Source organism: Hyperolius riggenbachi, chromosome 11 (genome assembly GCF_040937935.1).
Source record: "Hyperolius riggenbachi isolate aHypRig1 chromosome 11, aHypRig1.pri, whole genome shotgun sequence".
NCBI classification, from domain to species: domain Eukaryota; kingdom Metazoa; phylum Chordata; class Amphibia; order Anura; family Hyperoliidae; genus Hyperolius; species Hyperolius riggenbachi.
Window position 1 is genome coordinate 243,584,314 of NC_090656.1, and position 25,222 is coordinate 243,609,535.

At 50.9% G+C, this 25,222-nt stretch overlaps 1 protein-coding gene across 2 annotated transcripts in view; it reads right to left on the reverse strand.

Moving 5' to 3' along the window:
- CTTN (cortactin) overlaps positions 1–25,222 on the reverse strand; it is a 95,804-nt gene that overhangs the window by 66,284 nt on the left and 4,298 nt on the right. For both annotated transcript variants that reach the window (XM_068260841.1, XM_068260840.1), the window contains exons 2-4: positions 4,370–4,450; positions 1,066–1,139; positions 847–976 (exon numbers count right to left, since the gene is read on the reverse strand). In XM_068260841.1, the coding sequence (XP_068116942.1) occupies positions 847–976; positions 1,066–1,139; positions 4,370–4,450 (285 nt within the window). The remainder of the gene's footprint in view (positions 1–846; positions 977–1,065; positions 1,140–4,369; positions 4,451–25,222) is intronic.

Here is a 25,222-nt window from a genome sequence, read left to right on the forward strand (position 1 = left end):
CGCATGCGGCTTTGTCATGCGGATTTCCCCGCGATTTCGCATGGTTTGCTATGGAGCTTTACTCAGGCAGTGACATGGTTAAATTCGCCTGGCTCATTGCCATGCGAAATCGCGGCTAAATCCGCATGCAGAAACGCAGCCGCATGCGATTTCTTCTGCGGTGGAATCCAGGCGATTCCACACCGCAACAGTGGAAACGAGCCCCAAGTCTTCTTCTGTGCATTCATAGATACAACATGCACAAGCTCTTTACTGAGAGACACGTGGCTGTCTGAGAACATCAGAACAGCTAGCAGCATCAATAGTCACTGGAGGTACAAGGAGCGCTGACATTTTTGTCAATCATCCTTGGATAGGACACTCCAGCATCTGGAGCAGTGGAGATCACAGAGAGCCTTCCTAGGATACACAGTGGCACTGGTTTACTTTAAAGTGATACTGCAATGCCCCGAGTTGTACTGTAAACGCTCGCATTCACTACCCTCAAGGGGCGGGGAAGAGGTGGGATGGGGAAGGGAAGAGGAGGGAATATCACAGCAAACCTGCCTCTTCCTGTCTGAAGATCGGTCTGTTGCCACAAGTTTGATTTTTCAAGTAGTGATTTCAGGGACTCGGGGGAAGGAGGAAAGGAATGGACAGCACACAGACGTATGTGGATCCAGCATGAACCTACGCCCTGCTTACCCTATAAAGCTTATCCCTGAGTCAGGAGTCCTTTAAGCCTGTCAGTCACTTCCCTGTACACAATATTACTCTCCCTTACATCTCAGAAGTAAAGAGACTTTACAGCTACTCCACCCTCTAATGTAAACAAATAAAGAGATAAATTCACAGGTGTGACCTTACCTTGTCCATGCGGTCTTTCTCCACCCCGAACTTTCCCCCATAGCCATGCGAGGCCTGAGGCCCCAGCTGCAGCTCCTGCTCTTTCAGGCTCTGGTGCTCTTGGGACACGTTTTCCCTCAATGTGTGGATGCTGACAGAAAGCAAAATAAACACCGCAAACTTTAAAGAGCAACTCTAACACAAGCTTTACGCAAACCGCCAATATCACCCCAGACTTACTTGATGTGCTCCTGATGGCCGGACCCTTCCACGGTCTTGGCTCCCCATCTCTGCTCCTTCTCAGACAAGTCATTCTGTGAACAGGGAAGGAGTGGAGAATGTGAACATTGCGTTAACCATAACTGACAAGGACAGAAGGGGATGCGTTATTATTGCAGCAGAGACTCCCTTTGGGTTTAAGCTCTATTAGAAAAAAATCTGCCTTTGCCTAACTGCAGGAACTGTGCAGTGGCAGCAGGATTGCGCAAAGGTAATTTTTTTTTAACCACAGTAATAAGCTCATCTCTGCATGCAAATAACAGCTTCCTATGTTAGATAAGATAGGGACACTATGACCAATAGCTAATTAAATTCAACCCCCCTGGACCTGAACTCTTACACAGGACAGAAGTAAAACAGAGAAATGCACCCTGTACGTATTTAGAGAGTTTAGCCAGTCTAATTCCCCCTCATCTGTCACTAACCCCAAATGTAATTTGAGCACTCAAGTGTTTTAGCTCAGAAATCTCAGCAGCCTTGGCAGAGCAGCTAATTTGCAAACACAGGATTTTAAATCTCTGCCTGCTTCCATGAAAGCAGGAAGTAAGCACACTGCAGATTTATTTCAGGATTTGTATCAGCTGTAACAATTTTTTTTCTTTAAACGTTATTATGCTGTTGCGTAGAGCTTTTAGAGGAGAGAGGAATTTCTGAGCTCAGGTCTGATTTAAACGGTAGCAGTAGGAAGGGGAAATGAACAGTGAGCTGGGTTAAAAAAATTAAAAAATCAGAAGTAATGTCACTTTTGGCATCCCAGAGAAACAGTAAAGATGAAAATCAGCAAAGATTTTAAATTTTTATCATATTTCTCCAAAATCTGACAATGAACACTAAAAACACCAGAATAGGCAAGCTACTAGCTAAGTCATTTCTTCTTAGATGATTTTATTTTTTCAGTTAATGTGGAGTTTCATCCCACTTTAACTTGTATTTCCTCCGCATCGGCTTGTGCAGCAAGTGCCATGTCACAGAACCAGCGATCTGCACTCCGCTGGGGGCGGGACTGGAGGCAGGCTCATTCTACACTCACTACACTACAAAGTCTGCACTGAGCTGGGGGCGGGACTCCAGGCAGATTCATTCTACACCCACTACAAAGTCTGCACTGAGCTGGGGGCGGGACTGGAGGCAGGCTCATTCTACACTCACTACACTACAAAGTCTGCACTGAGCTGGGGGCGGGACTGGAGGCAGGCTCATTCTACACTCACTACACTACAAAGTCTGCACTGAGCTGGGGGCGGGACTCCAGGCAGATTCATTCTACACCCACTACAAAGTCCGCACTGAGCTGGGGGCGGGACTGGAGGCAGGCTCATTCTACACTCACTACACTACAAAGTCTGCACTGAGCTGGGGGCGGGACTGGAGGCAGGCTCATTCTACACTCACTACACTACAAAGTCTGCACTGAGCTGGGGGCGGGACTGGAGGCAGGCTCATTCTACACTCACTACACTACAAAGTCTGCACTCAGCTGGGGGCGGGACTCCAGGCAGATTCATTCTACACCCACTACAAAGTCTGCACTGAGCTGGGGGCGGGACTGGAGGCAGGCTCATTCTACACTTACTACACTACAAAGTCTGCACTGAGCTGGGGGCGGGACTGGAGGCAGGCTCATTCTACACTCACTACACTACAAAGTCTGCACTGAGCTGGGGGCGGGACTCCAGGCAGATTCATTCTACACCCACTACAAAGTCTGCACTGAGCTGGGGGCGGGACTGGAGGCAGGCTAATTCTACACTCACTACACTACAAAGTCTGCACTGAGCTGGGGGCGGGACTGGAGGCAGGCTCATTCTACACTCACTACACTACAAAGTCTGCACTGAGCTGGGGGCGGGACTCCAGGCAGATTCATTCTACACCCACTACAAAGTCTGCACTGAGCTGGGGGCGGGACTCGAGGCAGACTCATTCTACACTCACTACACTACAAAGTCTGCACTGAGCTGGGGGCGGGACTGGAGGCAGGCTCATTCTACACTCACTACACTACAAAGTCTGCACTGAGCTGGGGGCGGGACTGGAGGCAGGCTCATTCTACACTCACTACACTACAAAGTCTGCACTGAGCTGGGGGCGGGACTGGAGGCAGGCTCATTCTACTCTCACTACACTACAAAGTCTGCACTGAGCTGGGGGCGGGACTCCAGGCAGATTCATTCTACACCCACTACAAAGTCTGCACTGAGCTGGGGGCGGGACTCGAGGCAGACTCATTCTACACTCACTACAAAGTCTGCACTCAGCTGGGGGCGGGACTCAAGGCAGACTCATTCTACACTCACTACAAAGTCTGCACTCAGCTGGGGGCGGGACTCAAGGCAGACTCATTCTACACTCACTACAAAGTCTGCACTCAGCTGGGGGCGGGACTCGAGGCAGACTCACTCTACACTCACTACAAAGTCTGTACTCAGCTGGGGGCAGGACTCTAGGCAGACTCATTCTACACTCACTACAAAGTCTGTACTCAGCTGGGGGCGGGACTCAAGGCAGACTCATTCTACACTCACTACAAAGGCTGCACTGAGCTGGGGGCAGGACTCTAGGCAGACTCATTCTACACTCACTACAAAGTCTGCGCTCAGCTGGGGCGGGACTTGAGGCAGACTCATTCCGCACTCACTACAAAGTCTGTACTCAGCTGGGGGCGGGACTCTAAGCAGACTCATTCTACACTCACTACAAAGTCTGTACTCAGCTGGGGGCGGGACTCCAGGCAGACTCATTCTACACTCACTACAAAGTCTGCACTCAGCTGGGGGCGGGACTCTAGGCAGACTCATTCTACACTCACTACAAAGTCTGTACTCAGCTGGGGGCGGGACTCCAGGCAGACTCATTCTACACTCACTACAAAGTCTGTACTCAGCTGGGGGCGGGACTCCAGGCAGACTCATTCTACACTCACTACAAAGTCTGTACTCAGCTGGGGGCGGGACTCTAGGCAGACTCACTCTACACTCACTACAAAGTCTGTACTCAGCTGGGGGCGGGACTCCAGGCAGACTCATTCTACACTCACTACAAAGTCTGCACTCAGCTGGGGGCGGGACTCGAGGCAGACTCATTCTACACTCACTACAAAGTCTGCACTCAGCTGGGGGCGGGACTCTAGGCAGACTCACTCTACACTCACTACAAAGTCTGTACTCAGCTGGGGGCGGGACTCCAGGCAGACTCATTCTACACTCACTACAAAGTCTGCACTCAGCTGGGGGCGGGACTCCAGGCAGACTCATTCTACACTCACTACAAAGTCGGGATCCGTCTCCCAGTCATCGTTGTCATCTGCAGAGATAGAAAGAGAATGACCCGCTGAAGATTTCCACATCTGGAAGAGACAAATAAGATCTATTAGACGAAGGCTGGAGAAAAAAAGAAAAACACAACAAACTACAACAACCTGAATCATAGAAATTCAAAAAAATCATTTCAGTATATTATGGTATTTTATTGGTTAAAAACTATAAAATCTGATGAACAAAATTACAATCCTTAAACGGAAACCGCTCTCTTTGTAACGGACAGATGCCGGGTAATGACTCACAAACCACATGAAATCAGTAATAAGCCTGTCAGCGGGCGGAGCTATAGAGATCAAAGCACTGAACAGCTATTATCTGCCACTAAGACTCTATAAAATTGCCCTGAAAAGAGGATTCTGGCTGATTCATGTAGTCTGGTAATAACCTACATGATTATTAGTAACAGGTTTCTAAATGTACCAGTATGATTAAACACCTGAAGAGAGAGGTGTATGGAGGCTGCTACATTCATTTCCTTTTAAACAATACCAGTTCCCTGGCAGCCCTGCTGATCTTTGGCTGCAGTAGTATCTGAATCACACCAGAAACAAGCATGCAGAAAATCCGGTCAAAATCACCTGATCTGCTGCATGTTTGTTCAGGGCCTGTAGTTAAAGTATTATGCTGGGCAGACACGGGCCGATGCGCCCTTATCAATCGAGCCGCTGATAGCTCGATTGATCATTTCCGACAGGTCCGATGACCCGCCGGATCGATACCCCGCTCGATCCCCGCGGGCGGACAATAGCGTGGAATCGAGCAGAAGATAAGGTGCGCCTGCGGGGACGCGGCGGGAGTCGATCCGGCGGCTAATCGAGCCGCCGGGTCGACTCGTGTATGCCCAGCATTAGAGGCAGAGGATCAGCAGGACAGGCAGGCAACTGGTATTGCTTAAAAGGAAATAAACATGGCAGCCTCCATATACCTCTGATCTCAGGTATCCTTTCATATCAGAAGTCTGAACTTATTCTAGATGTATGGATACAGTGCTTTGAGCTTTTGTTTATTGTAATTGTGAGATATTCTTGTATAACTGGCTGTACACCTTTTAGGGTAAAGGGTTATTACGTTAAATTGTCTGCTTTCTGATTAAAAAAATTAATTAAAATAACTGTTAAAAATAAATGTTGCAAATAAAGTTATACTGATTATATTCCTCTATGGCTGCATACAGACACTCAACCACCGTGGTGACCCAAACAATAATAATAATAATAATAATAATAATAATATGAACATCTGTATAGCGCTTTTCTCTTGTTGGACTCAAAGCGCTCAAGAGCTGCAGCCGCTAAGGAGACCACCCTGCAGTGTTAGAGAGTCTTGCCCAAGGACTCCTTACTGAATAGGTACTGGCCCTAGCCAGGATTTCAACCCTGGTCTCCCATGTGAAAGGCAGAGCCCTAACCAGTACACTATCCAGCCACTATTGTACACTATGCAGTTTACAGATCAGCTCTCAAGTCCCAAATACCGCTGAAGCCAAAATACCATCATGACGGCCAACAAAAATATAGAACAATAATGCACAATTTGTATAGCACTTTTCTCCTATCGGATTCAAAGCACTTGAGAGCTTCGGCCACTAGGGGCGTGTGCTCAGCATGTGACCCTAGGCCTAGCGCATTTAGGAACCTTGCCCTAGAACTCCTTACTGAGTAGGTAGCTGGCTCAACTAGAATGTAAGAATTACAAATAATAAAGTAAAGAAGTCAACTAATCCTGCGAGGAAAGACACATTCAGAAGCCGAGGCCTTCAGAATTTATAGCAGCAGATATAAGTTGAAGCAAGGCAGCCCTCCACAGATGTATTTGCTGTATGCTATATTACACAATCTCTGAGCTATGCAAAGCAAACAGGAGCTGCAGAGAAGTGTGGCCATTACACTGAAGCTTCGCTTCACATCAGACAGAAAGCAGCCCTTCTCACTGAAGCGAGAGAGATATGGAGGCTGCCATATTTATGTCCTTTTAAGCAATACCAGTTGCCTGGCCACCCTGCTGATCTTCTGCCTCTAATACTTTCAGCCATAGCCCCTAAACAAGCATGCAGCAGATCAGGTGTTTCTGACATTGTCAGATCTGACAAGATTATCTGCACGCATGTTACTGGTGTGTGATTCGGACACTACTGCAGCCAAATAGATCAGCAGGACAGCCAGGTAATTGGTATTGCTTAAAAGGAAATAAATATGGCAGCCTCCATATCTCTCTCACTTCAGGTGTCACCTATAAGGTGCTTCAACACAAGAGTCTCAGTCTACAGCAATGTCAACAAGCAATCAGTACTGCTATCACCTGTGCTGAGTTACACGTGTGATCTATAGAGGGGTATGGACAACCAGATCTGCAGCCCGCAGGAAATCCAGGAAATGCTGCAGCACTAAAAGGAACACTGATCCATTCATTCACCCGCTAAACAAAGAGACACTTCAAGGACAACTACAGCAGAAATCCAAATACAACATTTAGAATGCACTCTAAATTACTTTTTTCCAGTGTTGCTGTCACTTGCAATAGGTATTAAAAATCAGGTTCTGGACTAGTCCATCTCATCATGCCTGATTTTTCACACCACAGCGTTTATGTAGCCCCATGGTAGCGATTGTGAAAAATTGCTGCTTTTTCCATGTGAAACAGCCCTAAGGATGCATTGCAGCAGCTCTGCTGACATCTCCAGCTGCATCCTCCGCTGCTACCACTTCCTGCGGCAGAATACACTTCCCATTCCACCATACCGTGTGTGTGTGTGTGTGTGTGTGTGTGTGTGTGTGTGTGTGTGTGTGTGTGTGTGTGTGTGTGTGTGTGTGTGTGTGTGTGTGTGTGTGTGTGTGTGTGTGTGTGTGTGTGTGTGTGTGTGTGTGTGTGTGTGTGTGTGTGTGTGTGTGTGTGTGTGTGTGTGTGTGTGTGTGTGTGTGTGTGTGTGTGCGCCTAAAGGATTATTAGGAACACCTGTTCAATTTCTCATTAATGCAGTTATTTACTCAACCAATCACATGGCAGTTGCTGCAATGCATTTAGGGGTGTGGTCCTGGTCAAGATAATCTCCTGAACTCCAAACTCAATGTCAGAATGGGAAAGAAAGGTGGTTTAAAGAGAACCAGAGGTGAAGCACCCTCATGTATTTTATTACATTTATCAGTAGGAACATGACAGTAAACACCTATCATGCTTTTAGTTTAAATCTTCTCTGCTTAATCTGTCTATAATCAGCTGTGATAAGAATCCCTGACTGGGTCAGTCTAAAGGTCCGTACACACGCCGGACTGGAGGCAACGACTGGTCCCTCGTCACCTCCCGCTGGGTGGGCGTTTCAACGACAGTCCGGCGTGTGTACGGGCAGATCGCTCAGAAACAGCCGTATCAGTCCGCCGACAGTGCGTACACACGCCGGACTGTCGTTGGAACGCCCACCCAGCGGGAGGTGACGAGGGACCCGTCGTTGCCTCCAGTCCGTCGTGTGTACGGACCTCAAGTTTGACCTGGAATCATTATAGCTGAGTCATTCTTTTGTGGAGTCTTTTCAAGCCCAAGCATGCCACCTCCTGGCTCAGATTTCCTGCTTTACATACTGAGAGCTCTGAGGACATGGGAAGGGGCTGCTGCTGCAGGAAAAATCTCTGAAACAGACAAGTGTGGCTGTGTGATCTGTGTGCTCTGTCTGTGCAGCCAGTCATCATTATTATCTACTGTATGCAGTTTCATTAATATGAGAGACACTTCCTACAGGCAGCCACACAGCATACGAGAATATGAAGTTGAAAGCACACAGATGAAATGCTGCATCAGCAGCCCTGCTTGTCTATAGTCTCAGAGTCTAGACAGCACATCCAGAACACCTCATAACCTGGAAGCAGAAGGGATACGAGCTGGCGGCCATATTGGATATTTCCTAGAGCAATAATGGATAAAAAGCACTCAAAAAGGCACACCAGAGTGTCAAAATTATCGGGTAGAGCATTTATTCTTTACAAGCTATCAACTGATGTTTATTTTGTGTGAATCGTTCATCTCTGGTTCCCTTTAAGCAATTTTGAGTGTGGCATGGTTGTTGATGCCAGATGGGCCGGTCTGAGTATTTTACAATCTGCTCAGTTACTGGGTTTTTCATGCACAACCATTTCTAGGGTTTAGAAAGAATGGTGTGAAAAGGGAAAAACATCCAGTATGAGGCAGTCCTGTGGCCGAAAATGCCTTGTTGATGCTAGAGGTCAGAGGAGAATGGGCCGACTGATTCAAGCTGATAGAAGAGCAACGTTGACTGAAATAACCACTCGTTACAACCGAGGTATGCAGCAAAGCATTTGTGAAGCCACAACATGCACAACCTTGAGGCGGATGGGCTACAACAGCAGAAGACCCCACCAGGTATCACTCATCTCCACTACAAATAGGAAAGAGAGGCTACAATTTGCACGAGTCAGAATTTGGCGTACACAGAATGAGAACATGTATCCATCATGCCTTACTACAACTGTGCAGGCTGGTGGTGGTGGTGTAATGGTGTGGGAGATGTTTTCTTGGCACACTTTAGGCCCGTTAGTGCCAACTGGGCATCGTTTAAATGCCACAGACTACCTGAGCATTGTTTCTGACCATGTCAATCTCTTCATGACCACCATGTACCCATCCTCTGATAGCTACTTCCAGCAGGATAATGCGCCATGTCACAAAGCTCAAATCATTTCACATTGGTTTCTTGAACATGACAATGAGTTCACTGTACTGAAATGGTCCCCACAGTCACCAGATCTCAACCCAATAGAGCATCTTTGGGATGTGATGGAACGGGAGCTTTGTGCCCTGGATGTGCATCCCACAAATCTCCAACTGCAAGATGCTATCCTATCAATATGGGCCAACATTTCTAAGGGCCTTTTTCCACTAGCCTGCGATTTGCGATTTGCTTCTAATCGCAAATCGCAAGGTACATTAAACTAATGGAAACTGCAGCAGCATTTTCCATTAGTGCGATCCGATTGCGATGCGATTTTGGTCAAAGCGCAATCGTCGTCCTGCCGCGTTTTGTATGCGATTGAGCTGGACTATAATGAGTATAGTAGCTCAATCGCAATCGCAATCGCATGGTGGAAATTGAAACGCGATTGCGATCGCGATCGTAATCGCGATCGCATTTCATAGTGGAAAAGAGCCCTAAAGAATGCTTTCAGCACCTTGTTCAATCAATGCCATGTAGAATTAAGGCAGTTCTGAAGGAGAGAGGGGGTCAAACACCGTATTAGTATGGTGTTCCTAATAAAATAAATAAATATATATATAAATATATCTCTCGTCTTCAGTTAAGGTTATCTTTAAAATGGACAGGGACTCTTGCAAAGGACAAAAAGAGAAGCTACAGAAATGCACCCTGTATGTATTTAGTGAGTTTACCTTGTCTAATTCCCCATCACCTGTGACTAATCACAAGTTGTAATTTGATCTCAGCTGCGAGGAACCTCTGAGTTCAGATTTTTTTTAAGGCAATTCACCCTATTGTGAGCTCAGCCTGAAGCTGACAAACTCCATAGCAGAGGGGCTCTGTGGCCTGGGAAGGTACAGTGCTGTTTTAGTTTCAGGGTGCAGGGGATTCTACATACAACTCTGATCAGGCATTGAAGGGTTCCCAGGATCTGTGCTGATCAGGCATTGAAGGGTTCCCAGGATGATCAGGCATTAAAGGGTTCTAAGGATCTGCGCTGATCAGGTATTGAAGGGTTCTAAGGATCTGCGCTGATCAGGCATTGAAGGGTTCCCAGGATCTGCGCTGATCAGGCATTGAAGGGTTCCCAGGATCTGTGCTGATCAGGCATTGAAGGGTTCCCAGGATGATCAGGCATTAAAGGGTTACCAGGATGATCAGGCATTAAAGGGTTCTAAGGATCTGCGCTGATCAGGCATTGAAGGGTTCTAAGGATCTGCGCTGATCAGGCATTGAAGGGTTTTAAGGATCTGCGCTGATCAGGCATTGAAGGGTTCTAAGGATCTGCGCTGATCAGGCATTGAAGGGTTCTAAGGATCTGCGCTGATCAGGCATTGAAGGGTTCTAAGGATCTGCGCTGATCAGGCATTGAAGGGTTCTAAGGATCTGCGCTGATCAGGCATTGAAGGGTTCTAAGGATCTGCGCTGATCAGGCATTGAAGGGTTCTAAGGATCTGCGCTGATCAGGCATTGAAGGGTTCTAAGGATCTGCGCTGATCAGGCATTGAAGGGTTCTAAGGATCTGCGCTGATCAGGCATTGAAGGGTTCTAAGGATCTGCGCTGATCAGGCATTGAAGGGTTCTAAGGATCTGCGCTGATCAGGCATTGAAGGGTTCTAAGGATCTGCGCTGATCAGGCATTGAAGGGTTCTAAGGATCTGCGCTGATCAGGCATTGAAGGGTTCTAAGGATCTGCGCTGATCAGGCATTGAAGGGTTCTAAGGATCTGCGCTGATCAGGCATTGAAGGGTTCTAAGGATCTGCGCTGATCAGGCATTGAAGGGTTCCCAGGATCTGCGCTGATCAGGCATTGGAGGGTTCCCAGGATCTGCGCTGATCAGGCATTGGAGGGTTCCCAGGCTCTGCGCTGATCAGGCATTGAAGGGTTCCCAGGATCTGCACTGATCAGGCATTGAAGGGTTCCCAGGATGATCAGGCATTAAAGGGTTCCCAGGATGATCAGGCATTAAAGGGTTACCAGGATGATCAGGCATTAAAGGGTTCTAAGGATCTGCGCTGATCAGGTATTGAAGGGTTCTAAGGATCTGCGCTGATCAGGCATTGAAGGGTTCCCAGGATCTGCGCTGATCAGGCATTGAAGGGTTCCCAGGATCTGTGCTGATCAGGCATTGAAGGGTTCCCAGGATGATCAGGCATTAAAGGGTTACCAGGATGATCAGGCATTAAAGGGTTCTAAGGATCTGCGCTGATCAGGCATTGAAGGGTTCTAAGGATCTGCGCTGATCAGGCATTGAAGGGTTTTAAGGATCTGCGCTGATCAGGCATTGAAGGGTTCTAAGGATCTGCGCTGATCAGGCATTGAAGGGTTCTAAGGATCTGCGCTGATCAGGCATTGAAGGGTTCTAAGGATCTGCGCTGATCAGGCATTGAAGGGTTCTAAGGATCTGCGCTGATCAGGCATTGAAGGGTTCTAAGGATCTGCGCTGATCAGGCATTGAAGGGTTCTAAGGATCTGCGCTGATCAGGCATTGAAGGGTTGCCAGGCTCTGCGCTGATCAGGCATTGGAGGGTTCCCAGGATGTGCGCTGATCAGGCATTGGAGGGTTCCCAGGATCTGCACTGATCAGGCATTGAAGGGTTCCCAGGATCTGCGCTGATCAGGCATTGAAGGACTCCCAGGATCTGCGCTGATCAGGCATTGAAGGGTTCCCAGGATGTGCGCTGATCAGGCATTGAAGGGTTCCCAGAATCTGCACTGATCAGGCATTGAAGGGTTCCCAGGATCTGCGCTGATCAGGCATTGAAGGGTTCCCAGGATGATCAGGCATTAAAGGGTTACCAGGATGATCAGGCATTAAAGGGTTCTAAGGATCTGCGCTGATCAGGCATTGGAGGGTTCCCAGGATGTGCGCTGATCAGGCATTGAAGGGTTCCCAGGATCTGCACTGATCAGGCATTGAAGGGTTCCCAGGCTCTGCGCTGATCAGGCATTGGAGGGTTCCCAGGATGTGCGCTGATCAGGCATTGGAGGGTTCCCAGGATCTGCGCTGATCAGGCATTGAAGGGTTCCCAGGATGATCAGGCATTAAAGGGTTACCAGGATGATCAGGCATTAAAGGGTTCTAAGGATCTGCGCTGATCAGGCATTGGAGGGTTCCCAGGATGTGCGCTGATCAGGCATTGAAGGGTTCCCAGGATGTGCGCTGATCAGGCATTGGAGGGTTCCCAGGCTCTGCGCTGATCAGGCATTGGAGGGTTCCCAGGATGTGCGCTGATCAGGCATTGGAGGGTTCCCAGGATCTGCACTGATCAGGCATTGAAGGGTTCCCAGGATCTGCGCTGATCAGGCATTGAAGGACTCCCAGGATCTGCGCTGATCAGGCATTGAAGGGTTCCCAGGATGTGCGCTGATCAGGCATTGAAGGGTTCCCAGAATCTGCACTGATCAGGCATTGAAGGGTTCCCAGGATCTGCGCTGATCAGGCATTGAAGGGTTCCCAGGATGATCAGGCATTAAAGGGTTACCAGGATGATCAGGCATTAAAGGGTTCTAAGGATCTGCGCTGATCAGGCATTGGAGGGTTCCCAGGATGTGCGCTGATCAGGCATTGAAGGGTTCCCAGGATCTGCACTGATCAGGCATTGAAGGGTTCCCAGGATCTGCGCTGATCAGGCATTGAAGGGTTCCCAGGATGATCAGGCATTAAAGGGTTACCAGGATGATCAGGCATTAAAGGGTTCTAAGGATCTGCGCTGATCAGGTATTGAAGGGTTCTAAGGATCTGCGCTGATCAGGCATTGAAGGGTTCTAAGAATCTGCGCTGATCAGGCATTGAAGGGTTCTAAGGATCTGCGCTGATCAGGCATTGAAGGGTTCTAAGGATCTGCGCTGATCAGGCATTGAAGGGTTCTAAGGATCTGCGCTGATCAGGCATTGAAGGGTTCCCAGGCTCTGCGCTGATCAGGCATTGGAGGGTTCCCAGGCTCTGCGCTGATCAGGCATTGAAGGGTTCCCAGGATGATCAGGCATTGAAGGGTTCCCAGGATCTGCGCTGATCAGGCATTGAAGGGTTCCCAGGATCTGCACTGATCAGGCATTGAAGGGTTCCCAGGATCTGCACTGATCAGGCATTGAAGGGTTCCCAGGATGTGCGCTGATCAGGCATTGAAGGGTTCCCAGGATGTGCGCTGATCAGGCATTGAAGGGTTCCCAGGATCTGCACTGATCAGGCATTGAAGGACTCCCAGGATCTGCGCTGATCAGGCATTGAAGGGTTCCCAGGCTCTGCGCTGATCAGGCATTGAAGGGTTCCCAGGCTCTGCGCTGATCAGGCATTGGAGGGTTCCCAGGATGTGCGCTGATCAGGCATTGAAGGGTTCCCAGGATCTGCGGTGATCAGACATTGAAGGGTTTCCAGGATCTGCGCTGATCAGGCATTGAAGGGTTCCCAGGATCTGCGCTGATCAGGCATTGAAGGGTTCCCAGGATCTGCGCTGATCAGGCATTGAAGGGTTCCCAGGATCTGCGCTGATCAGGCATTGAAGGGTTCCCAGGATGTGCGCTGATCAGGCATTGGAGGGTTCCCAGGATCTGCGCTGATCAGGCATTGAAGGGTTCCCAGGATGATCAGGCATTGAAGGGTTCCCAGGATCTGCGGTGATCAGACATTGAAGGGTTTCCAGGATGTGCGCTGATCAGGCATTGAAGGGTTCCCAGGATCTGCGCCGATCAGGCATTGAAGGGTTCCCAGGCTCTGCGCTGATCAGGCATTGAAGGGTTCCCAGGATCTGCGCTGATCAGGCATTGAAGGGTTCCCAGGATCTGCGCTGATCAGGCATTGGAGGGTTCCCAGGCTCTGCGCTGATCAGGCATTGGAGGGTTCCCAGGCTCTGCGCTGATCAGGCATTGGAGGGTTCCCAGGATGTGCGCTGATCAGGCATTGAAGGGTTCCCAGGCTCTGCGCTGATCAGGCATTGGAGGGTTCCCAGGATGATCAGGCATTGAAGGGTTCCCAGGCTCTGCGCTGATCAGGCATTGGAGGGTTCCCAGGCTCTGCGCTGATCAGGCATTGGAGGGTTCCCAGGCTCTGCGCTGATCAGGCATTGGAGGGTTCCCAGGATGTGCGCTGATCAGGCATTGGAGGGTTCCCAGGATCTGCGCTGATCAGGCATTGAAGGACTCCCAGGCTCTGCGCTGATCAGGCATTGAAGGGTTCCCAGGATCTGCGCTGATCAGGCATTGGAGGGTTCCCAGGATCTGCGCTGATCAGGCATTGAAGGGTTCCCAGGATCTGCACTGATCAGGCATTGAAGGGTTCCCAGGATCTGCGCTGATCAGGCATTGAAGGGTTCCCAGGATGATCAGGCATCAAAGGGTTACCAGGATGATCAGGCATTAAAGGGTTCTAAGGATCTGCGCTGATCAGGCATTGAAGGGTTCCCAGGATCTGCGCTGATCAGGCATTGAAGGGTTCTAAGGATCTGCGCTGATCAGGCATTGAAGGGTTCCCAGGCTCTGCGCTGATCAGGCATTGAAGGGTTCCCAGGCTCTGCGCTGATCAGGCATTGAAGGGTTCCCAGGATGATCAGGCATTGAAGGGTTCCCAGGATGTGCGCTGATCAGGCATTGAAGGGTTCCCAGGATCTGCGCTGATCAGGCATTGAAGGGTTCCCAGGATCTGCGCTGATCAGGCATTGAAGGACTCCCAGGATCTGCGCTGATCAGGCATTGGAGGGTTCCCAGGATGTGCGCTGATCAGGCATTGAAGGGTTCCCAGGATGATCAGGCATTGAAGGGTTCCCAGGCTCTGCACTGATCAGGCATTGAAGGGTTCCCAGGATCTGCGCTGATCAGGCATTGAAGGGTTCCCAGGATCTGCGCTGATCAGACATTGAAGGGTTTCCAGGATCTGCGCTGATCAGGCATTGAAGGGTTCCCAGGATCTGCGCTGATCAGGCATTGAAGGGTTCCCAGGATGTGCGCTGATCAGGCATTGGAGGGTTCCCAGGATGTGCGCTGATCAGGCATTGAAGGACTCCCAGGATCTGCACTGATCAGGCATTGAAGGGTTCCCAGGCTCTGCGCTGATCAGGCATTGGAGGGTTCCCAGGCTCTGCGCTGATCAGGCATTGGAGGGTTCCCAGGATCTGCGCTGATCAGGCATTGGAGGGTTCCCAGGCTCTGCGCTGATCAGGCATTGGAGGGTTCCCAGGCTCTGCGCTGATCAGGCATTGGAGGGTTCCCAGGCTCTGCGCTGATCAGGCATTGGAGGGTTCCCAGGATCTGCGCTGATCAGGCATTGAAGGACTCCCAGGATCTGCACTGATCAGGCATTGAAGGGTTCCCAGGCTCTGCGCTGATCAGGCATTGGAGGGTTCCCAGGATGATCAGGCATTGAAGGGTTCCCAGGATCTGCGCTGATCAGGCATTGGAGGGTTCCCAGGCTCTGCGCTGATCAGGCATTGAAGGGTTCCCAGGATCTGCGCTGATCAGGCATTGGAGGGTTCCCAGGATGATCAGGCATTGAAGGGTTCCCAGGATCTGCGCTGATCAGGCATTGAAGGGTTCCCAGGATCTGCGCTGATCAGGCATTGAAGGGTTCCCAGGATCTGCGCTGATCAGGCATTGAAGGGTTCCCAGGATCTGCGCTGATCAGGCATTGAAGGGTTCCCAGGCTCTGCGCTGATCAGGCATTGAAGGGTTCCCAGGCTCTGCGCTGATCAGGCATTGAAGGGTTCCCAGGATCTGCACTGATCAGGCATTGAAGGGTTCCCAGGATCTGCGCTGATCAGGCATTGAAGGGTTCCCAGGCTCTGCGCTGATCAGGCATTGAAGGGTTCCCAGGCTCTGCGCTGATCAGGCATTGAAGGGTTCCCAGGCTCTGCGCTGATCAGGCATTGGAGGGTTCCCAGGCTCTGCGCTGATCAGGCATTGGAGGGTTCCCAGGATGATCAGGCATTGAAGGGTTCCCAGGATCTGCGCTGATCAGGCATTGAAGGGTTCCCAGGCTCTGCGCTGATCAGGCATTGAAGGGTTCCCAGGCTCTGCGCTGATCAGGCATTGGAGGGTTCCCAGGCTCTGCGCTGATCAGGCATTGGAGGGTTCCCAGGATCTGCGCTGATCAGGCATTGGAGGGTTCCCAGGATCTGCGCTGATCAGGCATTGAAGGGTTCCCAGGATGTGCGCTGATCAGGCATTGAAGGGTTCCCAGGCTCTGCGCTGATCAGGCATTGGAGGGTTCCCAGGATCTGCGCTGATCAGGCATTGAAGGGTTCCCAGGATGTGCGCTGATCAGGCATTGAAGGGTTCCCAGGCTCTGCGCTGATCAGGCATTGGAGGGTTCCCAGGCTCTGCGCTGATCAGGCATTGAAGGGTTCCCAGGATGATCAGGCATTGAAGGGTTCCCAGGCTCTGCACTGATCAGGCATTGAAGGGTTCCCAGGATCTGCGCTGATCAGGCATTGAAGGGTTCCCAGGATCTGCGCTGATCAGGCATTGTAGGGTTCTAAGGATCTGCGCTGATCAGGCATTGGAGGGTTCCCAGGCTCTGCGCTGATCAGGCATTGGAGGGTTCCCAGGCTCTGCGCTGATCAGGCATTGGAGGGTTCCCAGGATGTGCGCTGATCAGGCATTGAAGGGTTCCCAGGATCTGCGCTGATCAGGCATTGGAGGGTTCCCAGGATCTGCGCTGATCAGGCAGTGAAGGGTTCTAAGGATCTGCGCTGATCAGGCATTGAAGGGTTCTAAGGATCTGCGCTGATCAGGCATTGGAGGGTTCCCAGGCTCTGCGCTGATCAGGCATTGGAGGGTTCCCAGGCTCTGCGCTGATCAGGCATTGAAGGGTTCCCAGGATCTGCGCTGATCAGGCATTGGAGGGTTCCCAGGCTCTGCGCTGATCAGGCATTGGAGGGTTCCCAGGATCTGCGCTGATCAGGCATTGAAGGACTCCCAGGATCTGCACTGATCAGGCATTGAAGGGTTCCCAGGCTCTGCGCTGATCAGGCATTGAAGGGTTCCCAGGATGATCAGGCATTGAAGGGTTCCCAGGATGATCAGGCATTGAAGGGTTCCCAGGATGATCAGGCATTGAAGGGTTCCCAGGATGATCAGGCATTGAAGGGTTCCCAGGATGTGCGCTGATCAGGCATTGAAGGGTTCCCAGGATCTGCACTGATCAGGCATTGAAGGGTTCCCAGGCTCTGCGCTGATCAGGCATTGAAGGGTTCCCAGGATGTGCGCTGATCAGGCATTGAAGGGTTCCCAGGATGATCAGGCATTGAAGGGTTCCCAGGATCTGCGCTGATCAGGCATTGAAGGGTTCCCAGGATGTGCGCTGATCAGGCATTGAAGGGTTCCCAGGATGTGCGCTGATCAGGCATTGAAGGGTTCCCAGGATGTGCGCTGATCAGGCATTGAAGGGTTCCCAGGCTCTGCGCTGATCAGGCATTGAAGGGTTCCCAGGATGTGCGCTGATCAGGCATTGAAGGGTTCCCAGGATGATCAGGCATTGAAGGGTTCCCAGGATCTGCACTGATCAGGCATTAAAGGGTTCCCAGGATCTGCGCTGATCAGGCATTGAAGGGTTCCCAGGATGTGCGCTGATCAGGCATTGAAGGGTTCCCAGGATCTGCGCTGATCAGGCATTGAAGGGTTCCCAGGATCTGCGCTGATCAGGCATTGAAGGGTTCCCAAGATCTGCGCTGATCAGGCATTGAAGGGTTCCCAAGATCTGCGCTGATCAGGCATTGAAGGGTTCCCAGGATGTGCGCTGATCAGGCATTGAAGGGTTCCCAGGATCTGCACTGATCAGGCATTGAAGGGTTCCCAGGATCTGCGCTGATCAGGCATTGAAGGGTTCCCAGGATGATCAGGCATTGAAGGGTTCCCAGGATGTGCGCTGATCAGGCATTGAAGGGTTCCCAGGATGTGCGCTGATCAGGCATTGAAGGGTTCCCAGGATCTGCACTGATCAGGCATTGAAGGGTTCCCAAGATCTGCGCTGATCAGGCATTGAAGGGTTCCCAGGATGTGCGCTGATCAGGCATTGAAGGGTTCCCAGGATCTGCACTGATCAGGCATTGAAGGGTTCCCAGGATCTGCGCTGATCAGGCATTGAAGGGTTCCCAGGATGATCAGGCATTGAAGGGTTCCCAGGATGTGCGCTGATCAGGCATTGAAGGGTTCCCAGGATCTGCACTGATCAGGCATTGAAGGGTTCCCAGGATGATCAGGCATTGAAGGGTTCCCAGGATGATCAGGCATTGAAGGGTTCCCAGGATCTGCGCTGATCAGGCATTGAAGGGTTCCCAGGATCTGCGCTGATCAGGCATTGAAGGGTTCCCAGGATCTGCGCTGATCAGGCATTGAAGGGTTCCCAAGATCTGCGCTGATCAGGCATTGAAGGGTTCCCAGGATGTGCGCTGATCAGGCATTGGAGGGTTCCCAGGATCTGCGCTGATCAGGCATTGGAGGGTTCCCAGGATCTGCGCTGATCAGGCATTGAAGGGTTCCCAGGATCTGCGCTGATCAGGCATTGGAGGGTTCCCAGGATGTGCGCTGATCAGGCATTGAAGGACTCCCAGGATCTGCACTGATCAGGCATTGAAGGGTTCCCAGGATGATCAGGCATTGAAGGGTTCCCAGGATCTGCGCTGATCAGGCATTGGAGGGTTCCCAGGCTCTGCGCTGATCAGGCATTGGAGGGTTCCCAGGATCTGCGCTGATCAGGCATTGGAGGGTTCCCAGGCTCTGCGCTGATCAGGCATTGGAGGGTTCCCAGGATCTGCGCTGATCAGGCATTGGAGGGTTCCCAGGCTCTGCGCTGATCAGGCATTGAAGGGTTCCCAGGATCTGCGCTGATCAGGCATTGAAGGGTTCCCAGGATGTGCGCTGATCAGGCATTGAAGGGTTCCCAGGCTCTGCGCTGATCAGGCATTGAAGGGTTCCCAGGATGATCAGGCATTGAAGGGTTCCCAGGATGTGCGCTGATCCGGCATTGAAGGGTTCCCAGGATGTGCGCTGATCAGGCATTGAAGGGTTCCCAGGATGTGCGCTGATCAGGCATTGAAGGGTTCCCAGGATGATCAGGCATTGAAGGGTTCCCAGGATGTGCGCTGATCAGGCATTGAAGGGTTCCCAGGATGTGCGCTGATCAGGCATTGAAGGGTTCCCAGGATGTGCGCTGATCAGACATTGAAGGGTTCCCAGGATGATCAGGCATTGAAGGGTTCCCAGGATGATCAGGCATTGAAGGGTTCCCAGGATGTGCGCTGATCAGGCATTGAAGGGTTCCCAGGATGTGCGCTGATCAGGCATTGAAGGGTTCCCAGGATGATCAGGCATTGAAGGGTTCCCAGGATGTGCGCTGATCCGGCATTGAAGGGTTCCCAGGATGTGCGCTGATCAGGCATTGAAGGGTTCCCAGGATGTGCGCTGATCAGGCATTGAAGGGTTCCCAGGATGATCAGGCATTGAAGGGTTCCCAGGATGTGCGCTGATCAGGCATTGAAGGGTTCCCAGGATGTGCGCTGATCAGGCATTGAAGGGTTCCCAGGATCTGCACTGATCAGGCATTGAAGGGTTCCCAGGATCTGCGCTGATCAGGCATTGAAGGGTTCCCAGGATGATCAGGCATTGAAGGGTTCCCAGGATGATCAGGCATTGAAGGGTTCCCAGGATGTGCGCTGATCAGGCATTGAAGGGTTCCCAGGATCTGCGCTGATCAGGCATTGAAGGGTTCCCAGGATCTGCACTGATCAGGCATTGAAGGGTTCCCAGGATGTGCGCTGATCAGGCATTGAAGGGTTCCCAGGATGATCAGGCATTGAAGGGTTCCCAGGATGTGCGCTGATCAGGCATTGAAGGGTTCCCAGGATGTGCGCTGATCAGGCATTGAAGGGTTCCCAGGATCTGCACTGATCAGGCATTGGAGGGTTCCCAGGATCTGCACTGATCAGGCATTGAAGGGTTCCCAGGATCTGCGCTGATCAGGCATTGAAGGGTTCCCAGGATGATCAGGCATTGAAGGGTTCCCAGGATGATCAGGCATTGAAGGGTTCCCAGGATGTGCGCTGATCAGGCATTGAAGGGTTCCCAGGATCTGCGCTGATCAGGCATTGAAGGGTTCCCAGGATCTGCGCTGATCAGGCATTGAAGGGTTCCCAAGATCTGCGCTGATCAGGCATTGAAGGGTTCCCAGGATGTGCGCTGATCAGGCATTGGAGGGTTCCCAGGATCTGCGCTGATCAGGCATTGGAGGGTTCCCAGGATCTGCGCTGATCAGGCATTGAAGGGTTCCCAGGATCTGCGCTGATCAGGCATTGGAGGGTTCCCAGGATCTGCGCTGATCAGGCATTGAAGGACTCCCAGGATCTGCACTGATCAGGCATTGAAGGGTTCCCAGGATGATCAGGCATTGAAGGGTTCCCAGGATGATCAGGCATTGAAGGGTTCCCAGGATCTGCGCTGATCAGGCATTGGAGGGTTCCCAGGCTCTGCGCTGATCAGGCATTAAAGGGTTCCCAGGATGTGCGCTGATCAGGCATTGAAGGGTTCCCAGGATGTGCGCTGATCAGGCATTGGAGGGTTCCCAGGATCTGCGCTGATCAGGCATTGAAGGACTCCCAGGATCTGCACTGATCAGGCATTGAAGGGTTCCCAGGCTCTGCGCTGATCAGGCATTGAAGGGTTCCCAGGATGATCAGGCATTGAAGGGTTCCCAGGATGTGCGCTGATCCGGCATTGAAGGGTTCCCAGGATGTGCGCTGATCAGGCATTGAAGGGTTCCCAGGATGTGCGCTGATCAGGCATTGAAGGGTTCCCAGGATGATCAGGCATTGAAGGGTTCCCAGGATGTGCGCTGATCAGGCATTGAAGGGTTCCCAGGATGTGCGCTGATCAGGCATTGAAGGGTTCCCAGGATCTGCACTGATCAGGCATTGGAGGGTTCCCAGGCTCTGCGCTGATCAGGCATTGAAGGGTTCCCAGGATGTGCGCTGATCAGGCATTGAAGGGTTCCCAGGATGTGCGCTGATCAGGCATTGAAGGGTTCCCAGGATGATCAGGCATTGAAGGGTTCCCAGGATGATCAGGCATTGAAGGGTTCCCAAGATCTGCGCTGATCAGGCATTGAAGGGTTCCCAGGCTCTGCGCTGATCAGGCAGTGAAGGGTTCCCAGGATGTGCGCTGATCAGGCATTGAAGGGTTCCCAGGATCTGCACTGATCAGGCATTGAAGGGTTCCCAGGATCTGCGCTGATCAGGCATTGAAGGGTTCCCAGGATGATCAGGCATTGAAGGGTTCCCAGGATGTGCGCTGATCAGGCATTGGAGGGTTCCCAGGATCTGCACTGATCAGGCATTGAAGGGTTCCCAGGATGTGCGCTGATCAGGCATTGAAGGGTTCCCAGGATCTGCACTGATCAGGCATTGAAGGGTTCCCAGGATCTGCGCTGATCAGGCATTGAAGGGTTCCCAGGATGATCAGGCATTGAAGGGTTCCCAGGATGATCAGGCATTGAAGGGTTCCCAGGATCTGCGCTGATCAGGCATTGAAGGGTTCCCAGGATCTGCGCTGATCAGGCATTGAAGGGTTCCCAGGATCTGCGCTGATCAGGCATTGAAGGGTTCCCAAGATCTGCGCTGATCAGGCATTGAAGGGTTCCCAGGATGTGCGCTGATCAGGCATTGAAGGGTTCCCAGGATGATCAGGCATTGAAGGGTTCCCAGGATCTGCGCTGATCAGGCATTGAAGGGTTCCCAGGATCTGCGCTGATCAGGCATTGAAGGGTTCCCAGGATCTGCGCTGATCAGGCATTGAAGGGTTCCCAGGATGATCAGGCATTGAAGGGTTCCCAGGATCTGCGCTGATCAGGCATTGAAGGGTTCCCAGGATCTGCGCTGATCAGGCAGTGCTGACATGGCTTCTCATGCTCTGGGGCTGATACCGCTATCCAGAACAAGAGAACAACTTGTGTTATCAGCCACCAGATGCAGCATCAACAAGCGCAGCATGTCTGCAGTGTTCAGCAGAGGAGGGAGACATGGCTGAGCACTCAGACTACACGTTGGACCGCGGCCCGCGACCCACATGTCGGCTTCCAGAACAAAGTGACAGATAATGAGGAATAAGCTTCATGACAGATCAACAAGGGAACGCGACACATGACTGGGCACTGCGCCCTCTGTGACTAGCGCTAAACCCACCGGCATATGGGCGGCTATTTAAAGCAGAACTCTGAGCACCAGCTTTAAATAAGCTTAAAGTGTACCTAAAGTAAAAAAAAATAAAAAAAAATAAATAAACATAAAAAAAAAACCAAAAAAAAAAACCAAACCAGTTTAACTTACTTGGGGTTTCTTAAAACCCACTGCAGTCCTTCTCTGCCCTCACCGTGATTTTTTTGTTTTGTTTCCTTTTAAACAATACCCATTGCCTGGCAGCCCTGCATGTGTATATGGCATAACACCAGAAACAAGCATGCAGCTAATCTTGTCAGATCTGTCAATAATGTCAGAAACACCCGATCTGCACAGTGTTCTCGCCAGAATTTATTTTTTCATCCAGGTGGGGCGCGATGACAGAATGCAGGGCCGGCGCTTCTCTGCACAACTCTAATTTGGGCGGCCAGGCAGGTGATGTCGCCAGGCCAACTCTGGATATATTTTATACTGAAAACTATCAGGAATCGGTCTGTGGTGTATGAGCAGGCAACAGATCCCTCTGATCAGATTCAATCATCGCTAGATGAATGGGCAACTTAAACGTTTTATTAACTGTATTATTTCAAATCAGATTGAATGTCTAATCTGTCAAGCCTTGTTCACATCATAAATCGCATCATCTGACGTCCGTGGTTTGCGATTTTGTGTGCAATTTTTTTGTAGCACCTCCTGGAGCTTACCTGCGCGGTAGCGATTTTCTTGTAAAGTTTTTCCTAAGCGCTTTTGCTGGGTGATTCGTTTTTTCACTCCCTGACATCAGACAGGAAGTGAACTCTTTGACCCGGAAAAGAATAAATACAATGTATTTATTCATAAAAGCGCTCGGGAAATTGCTATACACAATCGCTTTTTCAAGCAGTTTGCAATTTCCCTATACCGGCCATTGAGCCAAAACGCTAAAAAAAAATGGTGCAGGCAGCGCTTTCAGAAACGAACCACTCATATGTAAACACTCTCATAGGGAATCTTTGCACAAGCACTTTTTAGGGCAATTTCTGAAATCTCCAGTGCTTGAAAAAAAAACCAAAAAGTGCCCTTAGTGTGAACAAACCCAGTGTTCTCCCCAGGCTCTTTTAGCTGGGTGCGCCACCCGGCTAGTTTTGGTTAGCACCCGGCTGTCATCGGCTCGCCTCCTCCTATGCTGTAAGCAGAATTGTGCAGCAAGGCACCGGCCCTGCATTCTCTCATACTGCCCCACCCGGCTACTTTTTTATGCCACCCGGCTGTAAAAAAATTCTGGGGAGAACACTGCAAACCCTTAAACAACGCATAATTTATGCGCAGCTTATGCCTCATACTCAGGCCAGCGACAGCTCCTTGCCAGGTCCCTTCGCATACACACGGCGGAGGGACCAGGCAACTAATGCGGCGGAAGCTTTCGCTGTTGTCCCTCCCCCCGCCGGAAGTTCAAGGTATTCCCTGGTTGTTGCTGTCGCTAGTCTGCATACCCACGCGGACTAGCGACAGTTGCGGCGGCGACTGTCGGCAGGCGATTGACCGCGTCAATTGCCTGGCGACATCAGCGACGAGTGACGGTTCAGGGTGCGCGCACGTGCAACATCGCATACTCACAGGCGACCTGTAGCCCGTGAGTATGGGCCATTAAAGGCTCCGATTTGCTGGTCAGAATCCCAGGCAGCCTCAGAGCCTCACACACCAGCTGACCGAACTGATCACATGTCTCTCCGCGAGTTCTGCTACCAACAAGCAACATCTGGCAGAAGTTTCCCAGCTCCAGAAGACGACAGACCTCAGAAGTCCTGATTCACGTGTACAGCAGATGTAGAGACACCGCAGTTCCCTCTCCTGACATTCTATACAATGATTGCGGGGTATAATTAGTAACATCCTCTGTAAGGAGAGCCCGGCATTTTACTATTAATAATGTCTGCTTGATGAGCCATTTCACAAAGTTTACAAGTAAGAAAAACTGCTTGATTGAAATCTGTCTGGATCTCCGGCATGTGCCAGAAGTAATGGAGCTAATTAACATCCATATAACCAGATAAAATGACAGCCTGTGGAAAACGAGGTCTCGGAGGAGAACAAAGAAGCGCTATAAAACCACTGCCTTAAAAAAAAACCGGCCCTCGTGTTCACGACACAAACTTGCCAAATAATGTAAAAAGTGAGTCAGACTTGAGTCAGTTCCAAGTTTTTTGTTATTTTTTTTCCTTCTGATCCAGCTACAAAGATCAGCATTTTCCCTGTCTGTAGAGAGTCTACATACCCCGAGACCAGCATAGGTTATACGTGATGATTAACCTCCTGTATTCCAGGTAAAATGCGACAGGCGGAACAGAAGGCAGAGGTATGCGGCAGTGACAAGTCTGTACTGGAACCTGACACCAGGAAATACTGTCACACCCGCTGCTGGAGGAAAACTTCCACATTCCCTGCACTACACACCACCTCCCTCCATCACAATATCAGTGACATTCTATGACACATACCCATAATGCCCTGCTTATCAGTGGCACATCCCGGCTCCGCCCTCACCAGACACTCCTAAAAGCCAGATTACAGACAGGGGGAAACATGAAAATGTACAGAACAGCGCTGGAGGAAAGGACAGCAGGAGAAGCTGTGGATATAATGATGGTTTCATCGATATGCTGCGTAAACGTGCACATTCTGACAATCAGTAAAGATCGCCATTCACCGTCCATCACCAACGCATTTCACTAGAGTCTGTGCGTCGGCACTAAGGGCTCACTCACAATGGAGGCGTTTTCGGCCTTTCTTCACACAACTTGCTAAACGCTTGTGCAATGAATGTCTGTGAGAATGTTCATATCAGCGCGGGTCGTGCGCTGGGCAGGCAGCAAAGCGGTGAGTGAACCATTTTTGGGGCGATTTCGCCTCAACGGAAGGTATAGGAGAAAAGCGAAACGCTCACAAAATCGCTTTGTGCAGC